Source organism: Oncorhynchus mykiss, chromosome 25, assembly GCF_057628025.1.
Source record: "Oncorhynchus mykiss isolate SJ-2025 chromosome 25, ASM5762802v1, whole genome shotgun sequence".
Classification (NCBI taxonomy): Eukaryota; Metazoa; Chordata; class Actinopteri; order Salmoniformes; family Salmonidae; genus Oncorhynchus; species Oncorhynchus mykiss.
Window position 1 is genome coordinate 2,257,595 of NC_143046.1, and position 20,908 is coordinate 2,278,502.

General features: G+C 50.2%; 1 protein-coding gene across 9 annotated transcripts in view; it reads right to left on the reverse strand.

Annotated features, from left to right (window-relative positions):
- The window catches only part of LOC110516980 (chromatin remodeler ATRX), a 122,750-nt gene that overhangs the window by 30,426 nt on the left and 71,416 nt on the right, over positions 1–20,908 (reverse strand). For all 9 annotated transcript variants that reach the window (XM_090221168.1, XM_090221165.1, XM_090221164.1 and 6 more), the window contains 4 exons: positions 17,822–17,969; positions 15,283–15,383; positions 4,356–4,464; positions 1,284–1,461 (listed from right to left, as the gene is read on the reverse strand). In XM_090221168.1, the coding sequence (XP_090077294.1) occupies positions 1,284–1,461; positions 4,356–4,464; positions 15,283–15,383; positions 17,822–17,969 (536 nt within the window). The remainder of the gene's footprint in view (positions 1–1,283; positions 1,462–4,355; positions 4,465–15,282; positions 15,384–17,821; positions 17,970–20,908) is intronic.

Genomic DNA, 20,908 nt, shown 5'->3' on the forward strand with positions numbered 1-20,908 from the left:
ACTACGTCACTAACTGTCCAGCTAAACACGCCACTACGTCACTAACTGTCCAGCTACACACGCCACTACGTCACTGTCCAGCTAAACACACCACTACGTCACTAACTGTCCAGCTAAACACGCCACAACGTCACTAACTGTCCAGCTACACACGACACTACGTCACTGTCCAGCTAAACACGGCACTACGTCACTAACTGTCCAGCTACACAAGCCACTACGTCACTAACTGTCCAGCTACAATACACATTTTCTAACTATGGAGTTCCTACTTTGTTGTCGTGGATATTGTCTGAACTCTGCTGGGTATTACGTGACTGGCTGGCTGACTGGCTAGCTGGCTGGCTGGCTGACTGGTTGACTGGCTGGCTGGTTGACTGACTGGCTGGCTGGTTGACTGACTGGCTGGCTGGCTGGTTGACTGACTGACTGGCTGGCTGGCTGGCTGGCTGGTTGACTGACTGGCTGGCTGGCTGGTTGACTGACTGACTGGCTGGCTGGCTGGCTGACTGGCTGGCTGGTTGACTGGTTGACTGGCTGGCAGGTTGACTGGCTGACTGGCTGGCTGGCTGGTTGACTGACTGGCTGGTTGACTGACTGGCTGGCTGGTTGACTGGCTGGTTGACTGGCTGGCTGGCTGGCTGGCTGACTGGCTGGTTGACTGACTGACTGGCTGGTTGACTGACTGGCTGGCTGGTTGACTGACTGGCTGGCTGGCTGGTTGACCTACTGGTTGACTGACTGGCTGGCTGGTTGACTGGCTGGCTGGTTGACTGGCTGGCTGGTTGACTGACTGGCTGGCTGGTTGACTGACTGGCTGGCTGGCTGGTTGACTGACTGGCTGGCTGGTTGACTGACTGGCTGGCTGGTTGACTGACTGGCTGGCTGGCTGGTTGACTGACTGGCTGGCTGGTTGACTGGCTGGTTGACTGACTGGTTGACTGACTGACTGGCTGGCTGGTTGACTGACTGGCTGGCTGGCTGACTGGTTGACTGGCTGGATGGCTGGTTGACTGGCTGACTGACTGACTGACTGGCTGGCTGGCTGACTGACTGACTGGCTGGCTGGCTGGCTGACTGACTGACTGGCTGGCTGGCTGGCTGGTTGACTGACTGACTGACTGACTGACTGGCTGGCTGGCTGGCTGGCTGGCTGACTGACTGACTGACTGGCTGGCTGGCTGACTTGACTGGCTGATTGGCTGGCTGGCTGGTTGACTTGACTGGCTGGTTGACTGGCTAACTGACTGGTTGGTTGGCTGGCTGGCTGACTGGCTGGTTACCTGAGCCAGGAATCGGTAGACGTAGCAGGTCTTGAGCTGTCCGAAGCGGTAGAGCCTGAAGATACTCTGGATGTCGTACGACGGGTTCCAGGACGCGTCGAAGATGATGACCCTGTTAGCTCCTATCAGGTTGATGCCCAGAGAACCAGCCCTGGTCGAGATCAGGAACAACCGACCTCTACAGAGGGAGAGAAGGAGAGTTGGAGAGGGAGAGAGTTAGAGAGGGAGAGAGTTAGAGAGGGAGAGAGAGGTAGACAGAGAGGGAGAGAGGGAGGGAGAGAGTTAGAGAGGGAGAGAGGGAGAGAGTTAGAGAGGAAGAGAGTTAGAGAGGGAGAGAGGGAGAGAGAGGGAGACAGAGAGGGAGAGAGGGAGGGAGAGAGTTAGAGAGGGAGAGAGTTAGAGAGGGAGAGAGGGAGAGAGTTAGAGAGGGAGAGAGAGAGGGAGAGTTAGAGAATGAGAGAGTTAGAGAGGGAGAGAGTTAGAGAGGGAGAGAGAGGGAGAGTTAGAGAGGGAGAGAGAGGGAGAGAGTTAGAGAGGGAGAGAGAGGGAGAGAGTTAGAGAGGGAGAGAGTTAGAGAGGGAGAGAGAGGGAGGGAGAGTTAGAGAGGGAGAGTTAGAGAGGGAGACAGGGAGAGAGAGGGAGACAGGGAGAGAGAGGGAGAGAGGGAGAGAAAGGAAGAGAGAGGGAGAGAGTTAGAGGGAGAGAGAGGGAGAGAGTTAGAGAGGGAGAGAGAGGGAGAGAGAGGGAGGGAGAGAGTTAGAGAGGGAGAGAGAGGGAGAGAGAGGGAGGGAGAGAGTTAGAGAGGGAGAGGGAGAGAGAGTTAGAGAGGGAGAGAGTTAGAGGGAGAGAGAGGGAGACAGTTAGAGGGAGAGAGTTAGAGGGAGAGAGAGGGAGACAGTTAGAGGGAGAGAGAGTTAGAGAGGGAGAGAGAGAGAGAGAGTTAGAGAGGGAGAGAGTTAGAGAGGGAGAGAGTTAGAGAGGGAGAGAGTTAGAGAGAGAGAGAGTTAGAGAGAGTTAGAGGGAGAGAGTTCGAGAGTTAGAGAGGGAGATGGAACATGTCTACGCTCCAATATCAAGGTACAGGACTACCAAAGAGACGTGATATCAGGGTATGGTTCAAAACTACTTTGACTTTAAATGTTTAGTGGAGAGCGTGGTGTAGTAGAGGTGTAGTAGAGGTGTGAAGAGAGGGGTGTAGTAGAGGTGTAGTAGAGGTGTGAAGAGAGGGGTGTAGTAGAGGTGTGGAGAGGTGTGGAGAGAGGGGTGTAGTAGAGGTGTAGTAGAGGTGTGAAGAGAGGGGTGTAGTAGAGGTGTGGAGAGGTGTGGAGAGAGGGGTGTAGTAGAGGTGTGGAGAGAGGGGTGTAGTAGAGGTGTGAAGAGAGGGGTGTAGTAGAGGTGTGAAGAGAGGGGTGTAGTAGAGGTGTGGAGAGAGGGGTGTAGTAGAGGTGTGGAGAGAGGGGTGTAGTAGAGGTGTGGAGAGAGGGGTGTAGTAGAGGTGTAGTAGAGGTGTGAAGAGAGGGGTGTAGTAGAGGTGTAGTAGAGGTGTGAAGAGAGGGGTGTAGTAGAGGTGTGGAGAGAGGGGTGTAGTAGAAGTGTGAAGAGAGGGGTGTAGTAGAAGTGTGAAGAGAGGGGTGTAGTAGAGGTGTAGTAGAGGTGTGAAGAGAGGGGTGTAGTTGAGGTGTGGAGAGAGGGGTGTAGTAGAGGTGTGGAGAGAGGGGTGTAGTAGAGGTGTGGAGAGAGGGGTGTAGTAGAAGTGTGAAGAGAGGGGTGTAGTAGAGGTGTAGTAGAGGTGTGGAGAGAGGGGTGTAGTAGAGGTGTGTAGAGAGGGGTGTAGTAGAGGTGTAGTAGAGGTGTGGAGAGAGGGGTGTAGTAGAGGTGTGGAGAGAGGGGTGTAGTAGAGGTGTAGTAGAGGTGTGGAGAGAGGGGTGTAGTAGAGGTGTAGTAGAGGTGTGAAGAGAGGGGTGTAGTAGAGGTGTGGAGAGAGGGGTGTAGTAGAGGTGTAGTAGAGGTGTGGAGAGAGGGGTGTAGTAGAGGTGTGGAGAGAGGGTGTAGTAGAGGTGTAGTAGAGGTGTGGAGAGCGGGGCGTAGTAGAGGTGTGGAGAGAGGGGCGTAGTAGAGATGTGGAGAGAGGGGTGTAGTAGAGGTGTGGAGAGAGGGTGTAGTAGAGGTGTGGAGAGAGGGCATAGTAGAGGTGTGGAGAGAGGGTGTAGTAGAGGTGTAGTAGAGGTGTGGAGAGCGGGGCGTAGTAGAGGTGTGGAGAGAGGGGCGTAGTAGAGATGTGGAGAGAGGGGTGTAGTAGAGGTGTGGAGAGAGGGTGTAGTAGAGGTGTGGAGAGAGGGCATAGTAGAGGTGTGGAGAGAGGGGTGTAGTAGAGGTGTAGTAGAGGTGTGAAGAGAGGGGTGTAGTAGAGGTGTGGAGAGAGGGGTGTAGTAGAGGTGTAGTAGAGGTGTGGAGAGCGGGGTGTAGTAGAGGTGTGGAGAGAGGGGTGTAGTAGAGGTGTGGAGAGAGGGGCGTAGTAGAGGTGTGGAGAGAGGGCGTAGTAGAGGTGTGGCGAGAGGGGCGTAGTAGAGGTGTGGAGAGAGGGGTGTAGTAGAGGTGTGGAGAGAGGGGTGTAGTAGAGGTGTGGAGAGAGAGGTGTAGTAGAGGTGTAGTAGAGGTGTGGAGCGAGGGGTGTAGTAGAGGTGTGGAGAGAGGGGTGTAGTAGAGGTGTGGAGAGAGGGGCGTAGTAGAGGTGTGGAGAGAGGGCGTAGTAGAAGTGTGGAGAGAGGGGTGTAGTAGAGGTGTAGTAGAGGTATGGAGAGAGGGGTGTAGTAGAGGTGTGGAGAGAGGGGTGTAGTAGAGGTGTGGAGAGAGGGGTGTAGTAGAGGTGTGAAGAGAGGGGTGTAGTAGAGGTGTGGAGAGGGGTGTAGTAGAGGTGTAGTAGAGGTGTAGTAGAGGTGTGGAGAGAGGGGTGTAGTAGCGGTGTAGTAGAGGTGTGGAGAGCGGGGCGTAGTAGAGGTGTGGAGAGAAGGGTGTAGTAGAGGTGAGGAGAGCGGGGCGTAGTAGAGGTGTGGAGAGCGAGGTGTAGTTTACCGGACATTGCTGGAGTCATTGAACTCTTCTGCCCACTTCTTCCGGTTCAGGGCGTTGGTGGAGCCGTCCAACCGGTAGTAGTCTATGTTCCGGAACCACTTCCCCTCGCCTGCACAGGTAAACACATAGTGTAGTTAGACGACAGTCTTCAAAAAGTAATCATACAGTTTGGCTTTATTTTACTAGGCAAGTCAGTTAAGAACAAATTCTCATGTAAAACGTCAACCTACACCAGCCAAACCCTAAGCCGGACGACGATGAGCCAATGGGACTCCCGGCCGGTTGATACAGCCTGGATTGAAACCAGGGTCTGTAGTGACGCCTCTAGTACCACTGCACCACTCAGGAGACCTTACTCTCCTGTCAGCTTCAGTTTAGGTAGCCAATAGACACGCCCAGTTCCAAACCAATCCCTAGACAGGCCCAGTTCCAAACAAATCCCTAGACAGGCCTAGGTCCAAACCAATCCCTAGACAGGCCTAGGTCCAAACCAATCCCTAGACAGGCCTAGGTCCAAACCAATCCCTAGACAGGCCTAGGTCCAAACCAATCCCTAGACAGGCCCAGTTCCAGACCAATCCCTAGACAGGCCTATGTCCAAACCAATCCCTAGACAGGCCTATGTCCAAACCAATCCCTACACAGGCCCAGTTCCAAACCAATCCCTAGACAGGCCCACTTCCAAACCAATCCCTTGACAGGTTTAGTTCCAAACCAATCCCTAGACAGGCCTAGTTCTAAACCAATCCCTAGACAGGCCTAGTTCTAAACCAATCCCTAGACAGGCCTATGTCCAAACCAATCCCTACACAGGCCCACTTCCAAACCAATCCCTAGACAGGCCCACTTCCAAACCAATCCCTAGACAGGCCCACTTCCAAACCAATCCCTAGACAGGCCCACTTCCAAACCAATCCCTAGACAGGCCCAGTTCCAAACCAATCCCTACAGGCCCTGTTCCAGACCAATCCCTAGACAGGCCCAGTTCCAAACCAATCCCTAGACAGGCCCAGTTCCAAACCAATCCCTAGACAGGCCCAGTTCCAGACCAATCCTTAGACAGGCCCAGTTCCAAACCAATCCCTAGACAGGCCCAGTTCCAGACCAATCCCTAGACAGGCCCAGTTCCAGACCAATCCCTAGACAGGCCCAGTTCCAGACCAATCCCTAGACAGGCCCAGTTCCAGACCAATCCCTAGACAGGCCCAGTTCCAGACCAATCCCTAGACAGGCCCAGTTCCAGACCAATCCCTAGACAGGCCCAGTTCCAAACCAATCCCTAGACAGGCCCAGTTCCAGACCAATCCCTAGACAGGCCCAGTTCCAGACCAATCCCTAGACAGGCCCAGTTCCAGACCAATCCCTAGACAGGCCCAGTTCCAAAACAAATCACAAAAAAATGGCCAGGGGAGAATGACTGCCCTCTCACTGAAGCCACAAAGTTCAAAGGACAACCACGGCACTGCAGGCATTATTGGTAGTAAACAGGATCCCCATTATAGCAGAAGGGAGACTGGTGATCTTCCTGTAAATAACACACTTCTATTACACCAGATGTCCTGATGATGTCATGAGCACCATTTAGTGGCTAATGGGATGCCACCTTTCCAACAAGTCAGGGGTCAAATGTCTTCCCTGCTAGAGCTGCCTTGGTCAACTGTCAGGGCTGTTACTGTGAAGTGGAAACGTCTAGGAGCCGAGTCTAGGACCTCCGAGTGCTGAAGTGTCCTCTGTTGCAACTCTCACTAACGAGTTCCATACTGCCTTTGGAAGCAACGTCAGCACAACAACTGTTCGTTGGGAGCTTCGTGAAATGGGTTTCCATGGCAGAGCAGCCACACACAAGCCTAAGATCACCGTGCGCAAAGCCAAGCGTCAGCTGGAGTGGTGTAAAGCTTGTCGCCATTGGACTCTGGAGCAGTGGAAAGGTGTTCTCTGGAGTAATGAATCACGCTTCACCATCTGGCTGTCTGACGGACGAATCTGGGTTTGAACACCCCAACTGCCAACTGTAAAGTTTGGTGGAAGAATAATTGTCTGGGGCTGTTTTTCATGGTTCAGGCTAGGCCTCTTATTTCCAGTGAAGGGAAATATTAATGCTACAGCATACAATTACATTCTAGACAATTATGTGCTTCCAAGGGTCTTTCCTATTTCAGCATGATAATGCCCCCATGCACAAAGCGAGGTCCATACAGAAATGGACAGAGCCTTGACCTCAAACCCATCGTACACTTTTGGGATTAATTGGAACGGCAACTGCGAGCCAGGCCTAATCGCCTAACATCAGTGCCAGACCTCACTAAGTCCCCGCAGAAATGTTCCAACATCTAGTGGAAAGCCTTCCCAGAAGAGTGGAGGCTGTTATAGCAGCAATGTTCCAACATCTAGTGGAAAGCCTTCCCAGGAGAGTGGAGGCTGTTATAGCAGCATTGTTCCAACATCTAATGGAAAACCTTCCCAGGAGAGTGGAGGCTGTTATAGCAGCAATGTTCCAACATCTAGTGGAAAGCCTTCCCAGAAGAGTGGAGGCTGTTATAGCAGCATTGTTCCAACATCTAATGGAAAACCTTCCCAGAAGAGTGGAGGCTGTTGTAGCAGCATTGTTCCAACATCTAATGGAAAACCTTCCCAGAAGAGTGGAGGCTGTTATAGCAGCATTGTTCCAACATCTAATGGAAAACCTTCCCAGAAGAGTGGAGGCTGTTATAGCAGCAATGTTCCAACATCTAGTGGAAAGCCTTCCCAGGAGAGTGGAGGCTGTTATCCTGTTATGGATGATGCAAATTTTCGCAGCTTTTTGTTAAAAATCGCGCAACATTTCAAAGTCCTGCTACTCATGCCAGGAATATAGTATATGCATATGATAAGTATGTGTGGATAGAAAACTCTCTGAAGTCTCTAAAACTGGTTAAATCGGGTCTGTGGCTATAACAGAACGTGTTTAGGAGTAAAAATCCCTGGTAAAACTGTTTACCAAAAACACAAAAAAAATATTTGTCCGCCACTCAATGTATTGTTTAAGGCGACCTAAAATAAATGAGGACCTACAGCTTCCACACGATGTCGCCATCATTTTCTAACTTATTTATCCTTGGTTACAACACGAATAAGCCCCTCCTTTCTTGAGGCGCACCACAGTATGTTGTGAAACTGAAAAAATGGACGATGATTTCCAGACTTGCTGCTATCGAATACAGATCGCCCTGTGATCAATTTGATACATCATTAACGTTTATTAATACCTAAAGTTGGTTTAGAAACGTCGTTTGAAGTGATTTGTATAAGTTTATAGGCGACTTTTGTAATTTTAAAAAGTGACGTTGCGTCTTGTAAATGGACTTTTTGCAGCATCAGACTGGCCTTCAGCAAATGACATTTTGGGTATACAATGACGGATTTAATCGGGAAAAAGACCCAATTGTGATGTTTATGGGACATATAGGAGTGCCAACAAAGAAGCTCGTCCAAGGTAATGAATGTTTTATATTTTATTTCTGCGTTTTGGGTAGCGCCGGCTACCGCAAAATCTGTTGTTTACGTGTCGTGCTGGTATTTTGGGGGGGGTGCATGCTATCAGATAATAGCTTCTCATGCTTTCGCCGAAAAGCATTTTACAAATCTGACTGGTGGCTAGATTCACAACGAGTGTAGCTTTAATTCAGTACCTTGCATGTGTATTTTTATGAAAGTTTGAGATTTATCGAGTACTATACTCAAGTACTATAGGTGGCGCTCTGAAATTTCCGCTGAGCGGTCCCTGTGCAGGGACCACCTCCATAAGAAGTTAAAGCAACAATGTTCCAACATCTAGTGGAAAACCTTCCCAGAAGAGTGGAGGCTGTTATAGCAGCAATGTTCCAACATCTAGTGGAAAGCCTTCCCAGGTGAGTGGAGGCTGTTATAGCAGCAATGTTCCAACATCTAGTGGAAAGCCTTCCCAGGAGAGTGGAGGCTGTTATAGCAGCAATGTTCCAACATCTAGTGGAAAGCCTTCCCAGAAGAGTGGAGGCTGTTATAGCAGCAATGTTCCAACATCTAGTGGAAAGCCTTCCCAGGTGAGTGGAGGCTGTTATAGCAGCAATGTTCCTACATCTAGTGGAAAGCCTTCCCGGAAGAGTGGAGGCTGTTATAGCAGCAATGTTCCTACATCTAGTGGAAAGCCTTCCCAGAAGAGTGGAGGCTGTAATAGCAGCAATGTTCCAACATCTAGTGGAAAGCCTTCCCAGAAGAGTGGAGACTGTTATAGCAGCAATGTTCCAACATCTAGTGGAAAGCCTTCCCAGAAGAGTGGAGGCTGTTATAGCAGCAATGTTCCTACATCTAGTGGAAAGCCTTCCCAGAAGAGTGGAGGCTGTTATAGCAGCAATGTTCCTACATCTAGTGGAAAGCCTTCCCAGAAGAGTGGAGGCTGTTATAGCAGCAATGTTCCTACATCTAGTGGAAAGCCTTCCCAGAAGAGTGGAGGCTGTTATAGCAGCAATGTTCCTACATCTAGTGGAAAGCCTTCCCAGAAGAGTGGAGGCTGTTATAGCAGCAATGTTCCTACATCTAGTGGAAAGCCTTCCCAGGAGAGTGGAGGCTGTTATAGAGGCGAAGGGGGAGGAGATGTTGGACGAGCAGTCCACATACTTTTGGTCACGTAGTGTACTCATTGAGAGAAGGCGGCACTGAGAAAATCAATAACATCACTTCCTGGAGTAGATCAAACTGAGCATGACACCATATGGAGATGTAAGTGCTGAGAGAGAAGAGGGGAGAACGGAGAGGGGAGAACAGAGAGAGGAGAACGGAGAGAGGAGAACGGAGAACAGAGAGAGGAGAACGGAGAGAGGAGAATGGAGAGGGGAGAACGGAGAGGGGAGAACAGAGGGGAGAACGGAGGGGAGAACGGAGGGGAGAACGGAGAGGGGAGAACAGAGGGGAGAACAGAGAGAGGAGAACGGAGAGGGGAGAACGGAGAGAGGAGAACAGAAGGGAGAACGGAGAGAGGAGAACAGAGAGAGGAGAACAGAGAGGGGAGAACAGAGAGGGGAGAACAGAGAGGGGAGAACAGAGAGGGGAGAACAGAGAGGGGAGAACAGAGAGAGGAGAACGGAGAGAGGAGAACGGAGAGAGAACGGAGAGAGGAGAACGGAGAGGGGAGAACGGAGAACAGAGAGGGGAGAACGGAGAGGGGAGAACGGAGAGAGGTGAACGGAGAACAGAGGGGAGAACGGAGAGGGGAGAATGGAGAGGGGAGAACGGAGAGGGGAGAACGGAGAGAGGAGAACAGAGGGGAGAACGGAGAGGGGAGAACGGAGAGAGGAGAACGGAGAGGGGAGAACGGAGAGGGGAGAACGGAGAACGGAGAGAGGAGAACAGAGGGGAGAACGGAGAGAGGAGAACAGAGAGAGGAGAACAGAGAGGGGAGAACAGAGAGGGGAGAACAGAGAGGGGAGAACAGAGAGGGGAGAACAGAGAGGGGAGAACAGAGAGAGGAGAACGGAGAGAGGAGAACGGAGAGAGAACGGAGAGAGGAGAACGGAGAGGGGAGAACGGAGAACAGAGAGGGGAGAACGGAGAGGGGAGAACGGAGAGAGGTGAACGGAGAACAGAGGGGAGAACGGAGAGGGGAGAATGGAGAGGGGAGAACGGAGAGGGGAGAACGGAGAGAGGAGAACAGAGGGGAGAACGGAGAGGGGAGAACGGAGAGAGGAGAACGGAGAGGGGAGAACGGAGAGGGGAGAACGGAGAACGGAGAGAGGAGAACGGAGAGGGGAGAACAGAGAGGGGAGAACAGAGGGGAGAACGGAGAGAGGAGAACGGAGAGAGGAGAACGGAGAGAGGAGAACGGAGAGGGGAGAACGGAGAGGGGAGAACGGAAAGAGGAGAACGGAGAGAGGAGAACGGAGAGAGGAGAACGGAGAGAGGAGAACGGAGAGGGGAGAACGGAGAGGGGAGAACGGAGAGGGGAGAACAGAGGGGAGAACGGAGAGAGGAGAACGGAGAGAGGAGAACGGAGAGAGGAGAACGGAGAGAGGAGAACGGAGAGAGGAGAACGGAGAGGGGAGAACGGAGAGGGGAGAACGGAAAGAGGAGAACGGAGAGAGGAGAACGGAGAGAGGAGAACGGAGAAGGGAGAACGGAGAGGGGAGAACGGAGAGGGGAGAACGGAGAGGGGAGAACAGAGAGAGGAGAACGGAGAGAGGAGAACGGAGAGGGGAGAACAGAGAGAGGAGAACAGAGAGAGGAGAACAGAGAACAGAGAGGGGAGAACAGAGGGGAGAACGGAGAGGGGAGAACAGAGAGAGTACTGAGAGAGAGAGAAGACTCAGTGAGCATAGCCTTGTAATTAAGAAAGGCCGACGTAGGCAGACCTGGCTCTCAAGAGAAGACAGCCTATGTGCACAATGCCCACAAAATGAGGTGGAAACTGAGATGCACTTCCTAACCTGCCAAATGTATGTCCATAGTAGAGACACACATTTCCCACAGATTACACAGATCCACAAAGAATTAGAAAACCAATTAAATGTTGATCAACTCACGGCAGCAAGATGTGTGACTTGTTGCCACAAGAAAAGGGGCAACCAATGAAGAACAAACACCATTGTAAATTCCCTTTTGTAATTATTTGCACATTGTTACAACACCGTATAAAGACATAATATGACATTTTAAATGTCTCTGTTCTTTTGGAACTTTTGAGAGTGTAATGTTTACGGTTCATTTTTCTTGTTTATTTCACTTTTGTTTATTATCTATTTCACTTGCTTTGGCAATGTTAACATGTGTTTCCCATGCCAATAAAGCCCCTTGAATTGAAATTGATTTGAGAGATGTAAACTAAAGTACTGAGAGAACAGCGATAGTGGAGGCCAGGCCAAACGAGGCCTCTCAGGCACAAGTGATCAAGCCTTTTAATATAGCCTGCTTAACACACACGCATGCTGCCTGCTTCACAACTAACATTCAGTATGGGTCCAATTACTTCACTGATCTTTTCATTACAAATTGCTAACCCTTAAGCAAACATTTTTTTGTGTTATATCTTCTTTTTAAAGAGTCAAGGTCTAATCATTTTCAAAACGTAAGCAAAACCAGATGCCAAGGCTTAATTAAGAACATGACCTAACGCCAGAGGCTGTGTTTGTTGAGAGGGGCAGAGAGAAATACTGTGTGCATGTACCAGTACACATGTTGCATGTCTTCAGAGTGTGTTGTTTTCTCTCATTACGACCCTGCCACGCTCTCCCCCGGTAACACGCCACGGTCTCCTCCGGTACCAACACGCCACGCTCTCCTCCGGTACCAACCCGCCACGGTCTCCTCCGGTACCAACACGCCACGCTCTCCTCCGGAACCAACACGCCACGCTCTCCTCCGGTACCAACACGCCACGCTCTCCTCCGGTACCAACCCGCCACGGTCTCCTCCGGTACCAACCCGCCACGGTCTCCCCCGGTACCAACACGCCACGGTCTCCTCCGGTAACAGCACGCCACGGTCTCCTCCGGTAACAGCACGCCAAGGTCTCCTCCGGTAACAGCACTCCACTGTCTCCTCCGGTACCAACACGCCACGCTCTCCCCCGGTACCAACACGCCACGGTCTCCCCCGGTACCAACACGCCATAACCCCGCCACGGTCTCCTCCAGTAACCCCGCCACGCTCTCCTCCAGTAACCCCGCCACGGTCTCCTCCAGTAACCCCGCCACGGTCTCCTCCAGTAACCCCGCCACGGTCTCCTCCAGTAACCCCGCCACGGTCTCCTCCAGTAACCCCGCCACGGTCTCCTCCAGTAACCCCGCCACGGTCTCCTCCAGTAACCCCGCCACGCTCTCCTCCAGTAACCCCGCAACGCTCTCCTCCAGTAACCCCGCCACGGTCTCCTCCAGTAACCCCGCCACGGTCTCCTCCAGTAACCCCGCCACGGTCTCCTCCAGTAACCCCGCCACGGTCTCCTCCAGTAACCCCGCCACGGTCTCCTCCAGTAATCCCACCACGGTCTCCTCCAGTAACCCCACCACGGTCTCCTCCAGTAACCCCGCAACGCTCTCCTCCAGTAATCCCACCACGGTCTCCTCCAGTAACCCCGCCACGGTCTCCTCCAGTAACCCCGCCACGGTCTCCTCCAGTAACCCCGCCACGGTCTCCTCCAGTAATCCCACCACGGTCTCCTCCAGTAACCCCACCACGGTCTCCTCCAGTAACCCCGCAACGCTCTCCTCCAGTAATCCCACCACGGTCTCCTCCAGTAACCCCGCCACGGTCTCCTCCAGTAACCCCGCCACGGTCTCCTCCAGTAACCCCACCACGGGGTTACTGGAGGCTTTAAAGCCTGAGTGCAAAACCACAGAGACAACTGGAGATAAAGCATCTCAAAGAGCACCATATTCCCAATACAGTGCACTACATTAGACCAGGACCCATAGGGGTAGTGCACTACATTAGACCAGGACCCATAGGGGTAGTGCACTACATTAGACCAGGACCCATAGGGGTAGTGCACTACATTAGACCAGGACCCATAGGGGTAGTGCACTACATTAGACCAGGACCCATAGGGGTAGTGCACTACATTAGACCAGGACCCATAGGGGTAGTGCACTACATTAGACCAGGACCCATAGGGTAGTGCACTACATTAGACCAGGGCCCATAGGGTAGTGCACTACATTAGACCAGGACCCATAGGGTAGTGCACTACATTAGACCAACACCCATAGAGGTAGTGCACTACACTAGCCCATACCCATAGGGGTAGTGCACTACATTAGACCAGGGCCCATAGGGTAGTGCACTACATTAGACCAGGGCCCATAGGGGTAGTGCACTACATTAGACCAGGACCCATAGGGGTAGTGCACTACATTAGACCAGGACCCATAGGGGTAGTGCACTACATTAGACCAGGACCCATAGGGGTAGTGCACTACATAGAACCAGGACCCATAGGGGTAGTGCACTACATTAGACCAGGACCCATAGGGTAGTGCACTACATTAGACCAGGACCCATAGGGTAGTGCACTACATTAGACCAGGACCCATAGGGTAGTGCACTACATTAGACCAGGGCCCATAGGGGTAGTGCACTACTTTAGACCAGGGCCCATAGGGGTAGTGCACTATTTTAGACCAGGGCCCATAGACCAGGGCCCATAGGGGTAGTGCACTACTTTAGACCAGGGCCCACAGGGTAGTGCACTACTTTAGACCAGGGCCCATAGGGGTAGTGCACTACTTTAGACCAGGGCCCACAGGGTAGTGCACTACTTTAGACCAGGGCCCATAGGGGTAGTGTACTACTATAGACCAGGACCCATAGGGGTAGTGCACTACTTTAGACCAGGGCCCATAGGGTAGTGCACTACTTTAGACCAGGGCCCATAGGGGTAGTGCACTACATTAGACCAGGACCCATAGGGTAGTGCACTACTTTAGACCAGGGCCCATGGGGGTAGTACACTACTTTAGACCAGGGCCCATAGGGTAGTGCACTACTTTAGACCAGGGCCCATGGGGGTAGTACACTACATTAGACCAGGACCCATAGGGTAGTGCACTACTTTAGACCAGGGCCCATAGGGGTAGTACACTACTTTAGACCAAGGCCCATGGGGGTAGTACACTACATTAGACCAGGGCCCATGGGGGTAGTACACTACTTTAGACCAGGGCCCATGGGGGTAGTACACTACTTTAGACCAGGGCCCATGGGGGTAGTACACTACTTTAGACCAGGGCCCATGGGGGTAGTACACTACTTTAGACCAGGGCCCATGGGGGTAGTACACTACTTTAGACCAGGGCCCATAGGGTAGTGCACTACTTTAGACCAGGGCCCATGGGGGTAGTACACTACATTAGACCAGGACCCATAGGGTAGTGCACTACTTTAGACCAGGGCCCATAGGGGTAGTACACTACTTTAGACCAAGGCCCATGGGGGTAGTACACTACTTTAGACCATCAGTCACTTGATTCTTATGTTTTGGGATCCTGAGTGGTGCAGCGGTCTAACATGCGCTTCCGCATGAGACACTGTCCCCCCCGAGACACCGTCCCCCCGAGACACCGTCCCCCCGAGACACCGTCCGCCCAAGACACCGTCCGCCCGAGACACCGTCCCCCCGAGACACCGCCCCCCCGAGACACCGTCCCCCAGGGACACCTTCCGCATGTTGAGGTTGTCCTCCCACACCAGAGGAGATCAGGACATGCAGGTTGAAATATGAAAACTAACTCTGAATCAACTATATTAATTTGGGGACGGGTCGAAAAGCATTAAACATTTATGGAAATGTAGCTAGCTAATTTGTCCTGGGATATAAACATTGGGTTGTTATTTTACCTGAAATGCATAAGGTCCTCTACTCCTGCATAAGGTCCTACGACAAATGAATCCTCCCATAAAAGGGTAAACCAAGTTAATTTCTAGTCATCTCTCCTCCATCAGGCTTCTTCTTCTTTGGACTTTATATGGCGGTTGGCAACCAACTTGAAGGTGCTTTACCACCACCAACTGGACTGGAGTGTGGACCTCAGTTCATCTTTCAATCACCCACGTGGGTATATGCTCCTAAAAACCAACGAGGAGATGGGAGAGACGGGAATTGCAGCACGTCATGCATCACAAATAGAACCGAGTCGTATTTTAGCGACTGGCTACGCAGACAGTCATTGATGTGGGAGAGCAGTGTAGGTGCATGTATGTGTGCATTTACTTTACAACACACGCAACACGAGCGGTGTGGTCAGCGGTGTGGTCAGCGGTGTGGTCAGCATGTCATGTTCCAGTGGTGGTGCACATAACGGACAAGGTTGGGAAACACTAGGCTAGGGGTTGTTTGTGGACAGTGTGTCCAGGGACTACCTCTGTAATGAGAGGGTTGTCCCTCTCTTCTAGGGGGGAGGGGTTAGGGTGTAGGGCAGTACAGTACCTTTGTAGGGAGAGGGTTTCTCCTCCTCTTTGGCTCGGCCAGACAGCTCCAGGAAGTCTTCAATCAGGTCCAGAGAGATGAGAGACTGACTGAACACCAGACTGATGAGGGGACAAAAGACACTGTCAACATCACATCATCACTGGACTGTCTGTCAAGTTAACAGGACATTTGAAAACATGAAAAATGTGCCATTTAAGCATTTCATTCAAACACTTAGCATTGATCAATTCTGCACTTCTTGTCTCAAAGTGTTTTCAGAGCTTGTCTCCTTACACTTTGTCCCCAACCACCTCCTTTGTGGTGATGAACTGATATGATGTATTTAGGTGAGCGGACACCTGGAGCGGATGACTTGAGAGTTGTCCTTTGTGTCATTCAGTATTTCTTTGTGACTAAAAACCCCATTCCTGATTGGCTGATTAGAAGCAAAACAAATCTTATGTCACATTCAATGTATATAGTCCAGGTGGCAATTTGATTCATTGTTCAGCAGTCTTATGTCTTGGGGGGGTAGAAGCTGTTTAGAAGCCTCTTGGACCTAGACTTGGCGCTCCAGTACCATTTTCCGTGAAGTAGCAGAGAGAACAGTCTATGACTGGCTGTAGTCTTTGACAATTTTTATGGCCTGCCTCTGACACCGCCTGGTATTGAGTTCCTGGATGGCAGGAAGCTTGTCCCCAGTGATGTACTGGGCCGTACGCACTACCCTCCGTAGTGCCTTGCAGTTGGAGGCCGAGCGCGGTGAATCAACCGGTCAGGACCGGTCAGGACGCTCTCGATGGTGCAGCTGTAGAGCTTTTTGAAGATGTGGGGACCCATGCCAAATCTTTTCAGTCTCCTGAGGGGGAATAGGTTTTGTCATGCCCGCTTCATAACTGTCTGGACCATGATAGTTTTTTGGTGACGTGGAAACTTTAAAATCTCGACCCACAAAAGCCCTGTCGATGTGAATGGGGGCCTGTTTGGCCCTCCTTTTCCTATAGTCCACGATCAGCTCCTTTGTCTTGATCACATTGAGGGAGAGGTTGTTGTCCTGCCACCACACTGCCAGGTCTCTGACCCTTGATGTTGTCAACAAACTTAATGATGGTGTTGGAGTCATGCCTAGCCACCCAGTCGTGAGTGAACAGGGAGTTCTGGAGGGGACTGAGTATGCACCCCTGAGGGGCCCCTGTGTTGAGGATCAACGTGGCAGATGTGTTGTTCCCTACCCTTACCACCTGGGGGCGGCCTGTCAGGAAGTCCAGGATCCAGTTGCAGAGGGAGGTGTTTAGTCCCAGGGTCCTTAGCTTAGTGATGAGCTTTGAGGGCACTATGGTGTTGAACGCTGAGCTGTCGTCAATTAACAGCATTCTCACATAGGTGTTCCCTTTTGTCCAGGTGGGAAAGGGCAGTGTGGATTGCAATCATCTGTGGATCTGTTGGGGTGGTATGCAAATTGGAGTGGGTCTAGGGTTTCTGGGATAATGGTGTTGATGTGAGCCATGACCAGTCTTTCAAAGAACTTCATGGTTACCAACGTGAGTGCTACGGGGCAGTAGTCATTTAGGCAGGTTACCTTCGCATTCTTGGGCACAGGGACTGTGGTGGTCTGTTTGAAATATCTTGGTATTACAGACTAGGTCAGGTTGAACCTGTCAGTGAAGACACTTGCCAGTTGGTCCGCGCATAATCAGAGTACACGTTCTGGTAATCCGTGCTATCCAGCAACCTGTGAAAGTTGATCTGTTTAAAAAGCTACGGAGAGCGTGATCACACAGTCGTCCGGAACAGCTGGTGCTCTCATATATGCTTCGGTGTTGCTTGCCTCGAAGCGAGCATAAAAGTAACGTCCTGGTAATCCGTCTGGCACCGTTGTTGACCTGTTTAAAGGTCTTGCTCACATCGGCTACAGAGAGAGTGATCACACAGTCGTCCGGAACAGCTGGTGCGCTCATGCATGCTTCTGTATTGCTTTCCTCAAAGCGAGCAAAAAAGGGCATTTAGCCCGTATGGTAGGCTTGCGTCACTGTGCAGCTCACGGCAGGTTTCCCTTTGTAGTCTGTAATATTTTGCAAGCCCTGTCACGTCGCTGAGCGTCAGAGCCGGTGTCGTAGGATTTCGATCTTAGTCCTGTATTGACGCTTTGCCCATTCGATGGTTCGTCTGAGGGCATAGCGGGATTTCTTACAAACGTCCGGAGTGTCCTGCACCTTGAAAGTTGCAGCTCTAGCCTTTAGCTCGTGATGATGTTGCCTGTAAACCATAGCTTCTGGTTGGGATATGTACGTACGGTCACCGTGGGGATGACGTCGTCGATAAACGTATTTATGAAGGTGGTGATCAAAGGATGTTCTTCACATCGTTTTGAATTTAAATAAAATTGTAAAATTGTACACTGAAGTCTGTAAAGCCGAAACATCTGTGTACGTCCCTGATGCAGTGAAAATAATACAAATAAATTTAACAATTAAGCTTTATGTAAAATTCCATCTCTGTCTGAATTGGTGGGTTTCTGGTTCTTCCTCCACCTCAAATGTATATTATAGTTACTTACATTTTGTCCTCCACCTCCTCGGCCATGCGGAGGATCTCAAACAGCAGCACCATTTTCCCAGAATGCTCCAGGATCTCAGAGTCAGCCTCCGTAACAAACTCCTTGTGCCAGTCAGGACTCCTGGTGCCAGGGCTGGAGGCCGGACGCACTGGGGAGGGCAGAGGGTAAGAATTTCTATATTTTTTATTAGGATCCCCAATAGTGACAGCTAGTCTTACTGGGGTCAGTTGCACATACATGTCAGTACATAAACACAACAAGCAGGTCACATGAGGAGTTGTGTTTCTTCATTTGTTTTTTGAAACCAGGTTTGCTGTTCGCTAGATAAGATGGAATTGAGTTCGGCTCTGTATAATACTGTATGTTTCCATTAATTTTTTCTGGAAAAGAACCCTGGTGTCAATGCTGGTGGTGTCAATGTCAATGCTGGTGGTGTCAGTGTCAATGCTGGTGGTGTCAATGTCAATGCTGGTGGTGTCAGTGCTGGTGGGATAAGTGTCAATGCTGGTGGTGTCAGTGCTGGTGGGATAAGTGTCAATGCTGGTGGTGTCAGTGCTGGTGGGATAAGTGTCAATGCTGGTGGTGTCAGTGTCAATGCCGGTGGTGTCAGTGTCAATGCTGGTGGTGTCAGTGCCAATGCTGGTGGTGTCAATGCTGGTGGGATAAGTGTCAATGCTGGTGGTGTAAGTGTCAATGCTGGTGGTGTCAGTGTCAATGCTGGTGGTGTCAGTGTCAATGCTGGTGGTGTCAGTGTCAATGCTGGTGGTGTCAGTGCCAATGCTGGTGGTGTCAGTGCCAATGCTGGTGGTGTCAGTGTCAATGCTGGTGGTGTCAGTATCAATGCTGGTGGTGTCAGTGTCAATGCTGGTGGTGTCAGTGTCAATGCTGGTGGTGTCAGTGTCAGTGCTGGTGTCAGTGTCAATGCTGGTGGTGTCAGTGCTGGTGGTGTCAATGCTGGTGGTGTTAGTGTCAATGCTGGTGGTGTCAGTGCTGGTGGTGTCAATGCTGGTGGTGTCAGTGCCAATGCTGGTGGTGTTAGTGCTGGTGGTGTCAGTGTCAATGCTGGTGGTGTCAGTGTCAGTGCTGGTGGTGTCAGTGCTGGTGGTGTCAGTGTCAATGCTGGTGGTGTCAGTGCTGGTGGTGTCAGTGCCAATGCTGGTGGTGATAGTGCTGGTGGTGTCAGTGTCAATGCTGGTGGTGTCAGTGTCAATGCTGGTGGTGTCAGTGCGTGTGTAAGTTGATTACGCAAACAATTTTGAATTTCCAACTATGTTTATTTTAACAAGTAGTGACACAGTCAGTCTTTCCTCAACTCTCAGCCAAGACACTGACATGTGTAGTATTTATATTAACTCTCTAGTTCCAATGAAGAGCAGCTCTGTTCTGGGCCAGCTGTAGTTAAACTTCCCTAGGGTAGGGGGCAGCGTTCGGAAAAATGGATGAAAAGCGTGCCCAAATTAAACTGTCTGCTACTCAGTCCCAGAATATAGGATATGCATATAATTTGTAGATTTGGATAGAAAACACTCTAAAGTTTCCAAAACTGTTAAAAATAATGTCTGTGAGTATAACATAACTGATATGGCAGGTGAAAACCTGAGGAAAATCCATCCAGGAAGTACTATTATCTTGAAAGGCTGTTCTTTCATTGAAAGCCTATCCACCATACAAAGACTTAGGACCCAGTTCACGAGCTCTGTGCCTTCCGCTTCATGTGACCAGTCTTTAGGCAATGTTTCAGGCTTTTACTCTGAAAAATGAGTGAGATACAGCACTTTCAATCAGTGGCCAGTGGAAATGTCCATTCATCAGCCATTCGCCTGTTTAGGAACGCGCCTTTCTTGTTTCTCCTTTCCTATTGACGAAGCTTTTGTCCGGTTGAAATATTATTATTTATGACAAAAACAACCGGAGGATTGATTTTAAACATCATTTGGCATGTTTCTACTAACTTTTATTGTACTTTTCTCTTCCTGGAATTAGTGCACGCGCCTTCTGCATTCGGATTACTGGACAAACCGTGCGAACAAAAAGGATGTTTTTGGTCATAAAGAGGGACATTATCGAACAAAACAAACATTTATTGTCTAACATGAAGACCTGGGAGTGCCACCAGATGAAGATCATCAAGGGTATGTGATTAATTTTAATGCTATTTCTGACTTTTGTGACACTCCTTGGCTGGAAAATGCATGTATGCGTTTCTGTGGATAATCGCAAAGTGTGCTTTCGCCGTAAAGCGTTTTTGAAATCTGACACAGCGGTTGCATTAAGGAGAAGTTTATCTTTATTTCCATGAAAACACTTGTATAGTTTATCAATGTTTATGATGAGTATTTCTGTTATTTGATGCGGCTCTCTGCACTTTCACCGGATGTTTGTTTGAGACAATGCATTTCTGACCACAACGCGCCAATGTAAACTCGGATTTTTGGGATATAAATATGAACTTTACCGAACAAAACATACATGTATGTGTAACATGAAGTCCTATGAGTGTCATCTAATGAAGATCATCAAAGGTTAGTGATTAATTGTATCTATATTTCTGCTTTTTGTGAATCCTCTCTTTGGCTGGAAAAATGGCTGTGTTATTCTGTGAATAGGCACTCACCTAACATAATCGTTTGGTTTGCTTTCGTCGTAAAGCCTTTTTGAAATCGAACACTGTGGCTGGATTTACAACAAGTTTATCTTTAAAATACATGTATGTTTGAGGAATTTTAATTATGGGATTTCTGTTGTTTTGAATTTGGCGCCCTGCAGTTTTCACTGGCTGTTGACGAGGTGGGATGCTACCGTCCCACGTACCCTAGAGAGGTTAACTTGGTCTTTCCTTGCAGCACTGGACCACATGACTGGACAATAATCAAGATAAGACAAAACTAGAGCCTGCAGGGCTTGCTTTTTGGAGTGTGGTGTCAAAAAAGTAGAGCATCTCATTATTACGGACAGACCTCTCCCAACCATTGAATCTATATGTTCTGACCATGACAGTTTACAATCTAAGGTGACGGCAAGTCATTTAGTCTCCTCAATTTATTCTAGTCTCCTCAATTTATTCAACAGCCACACTATTCATGACCA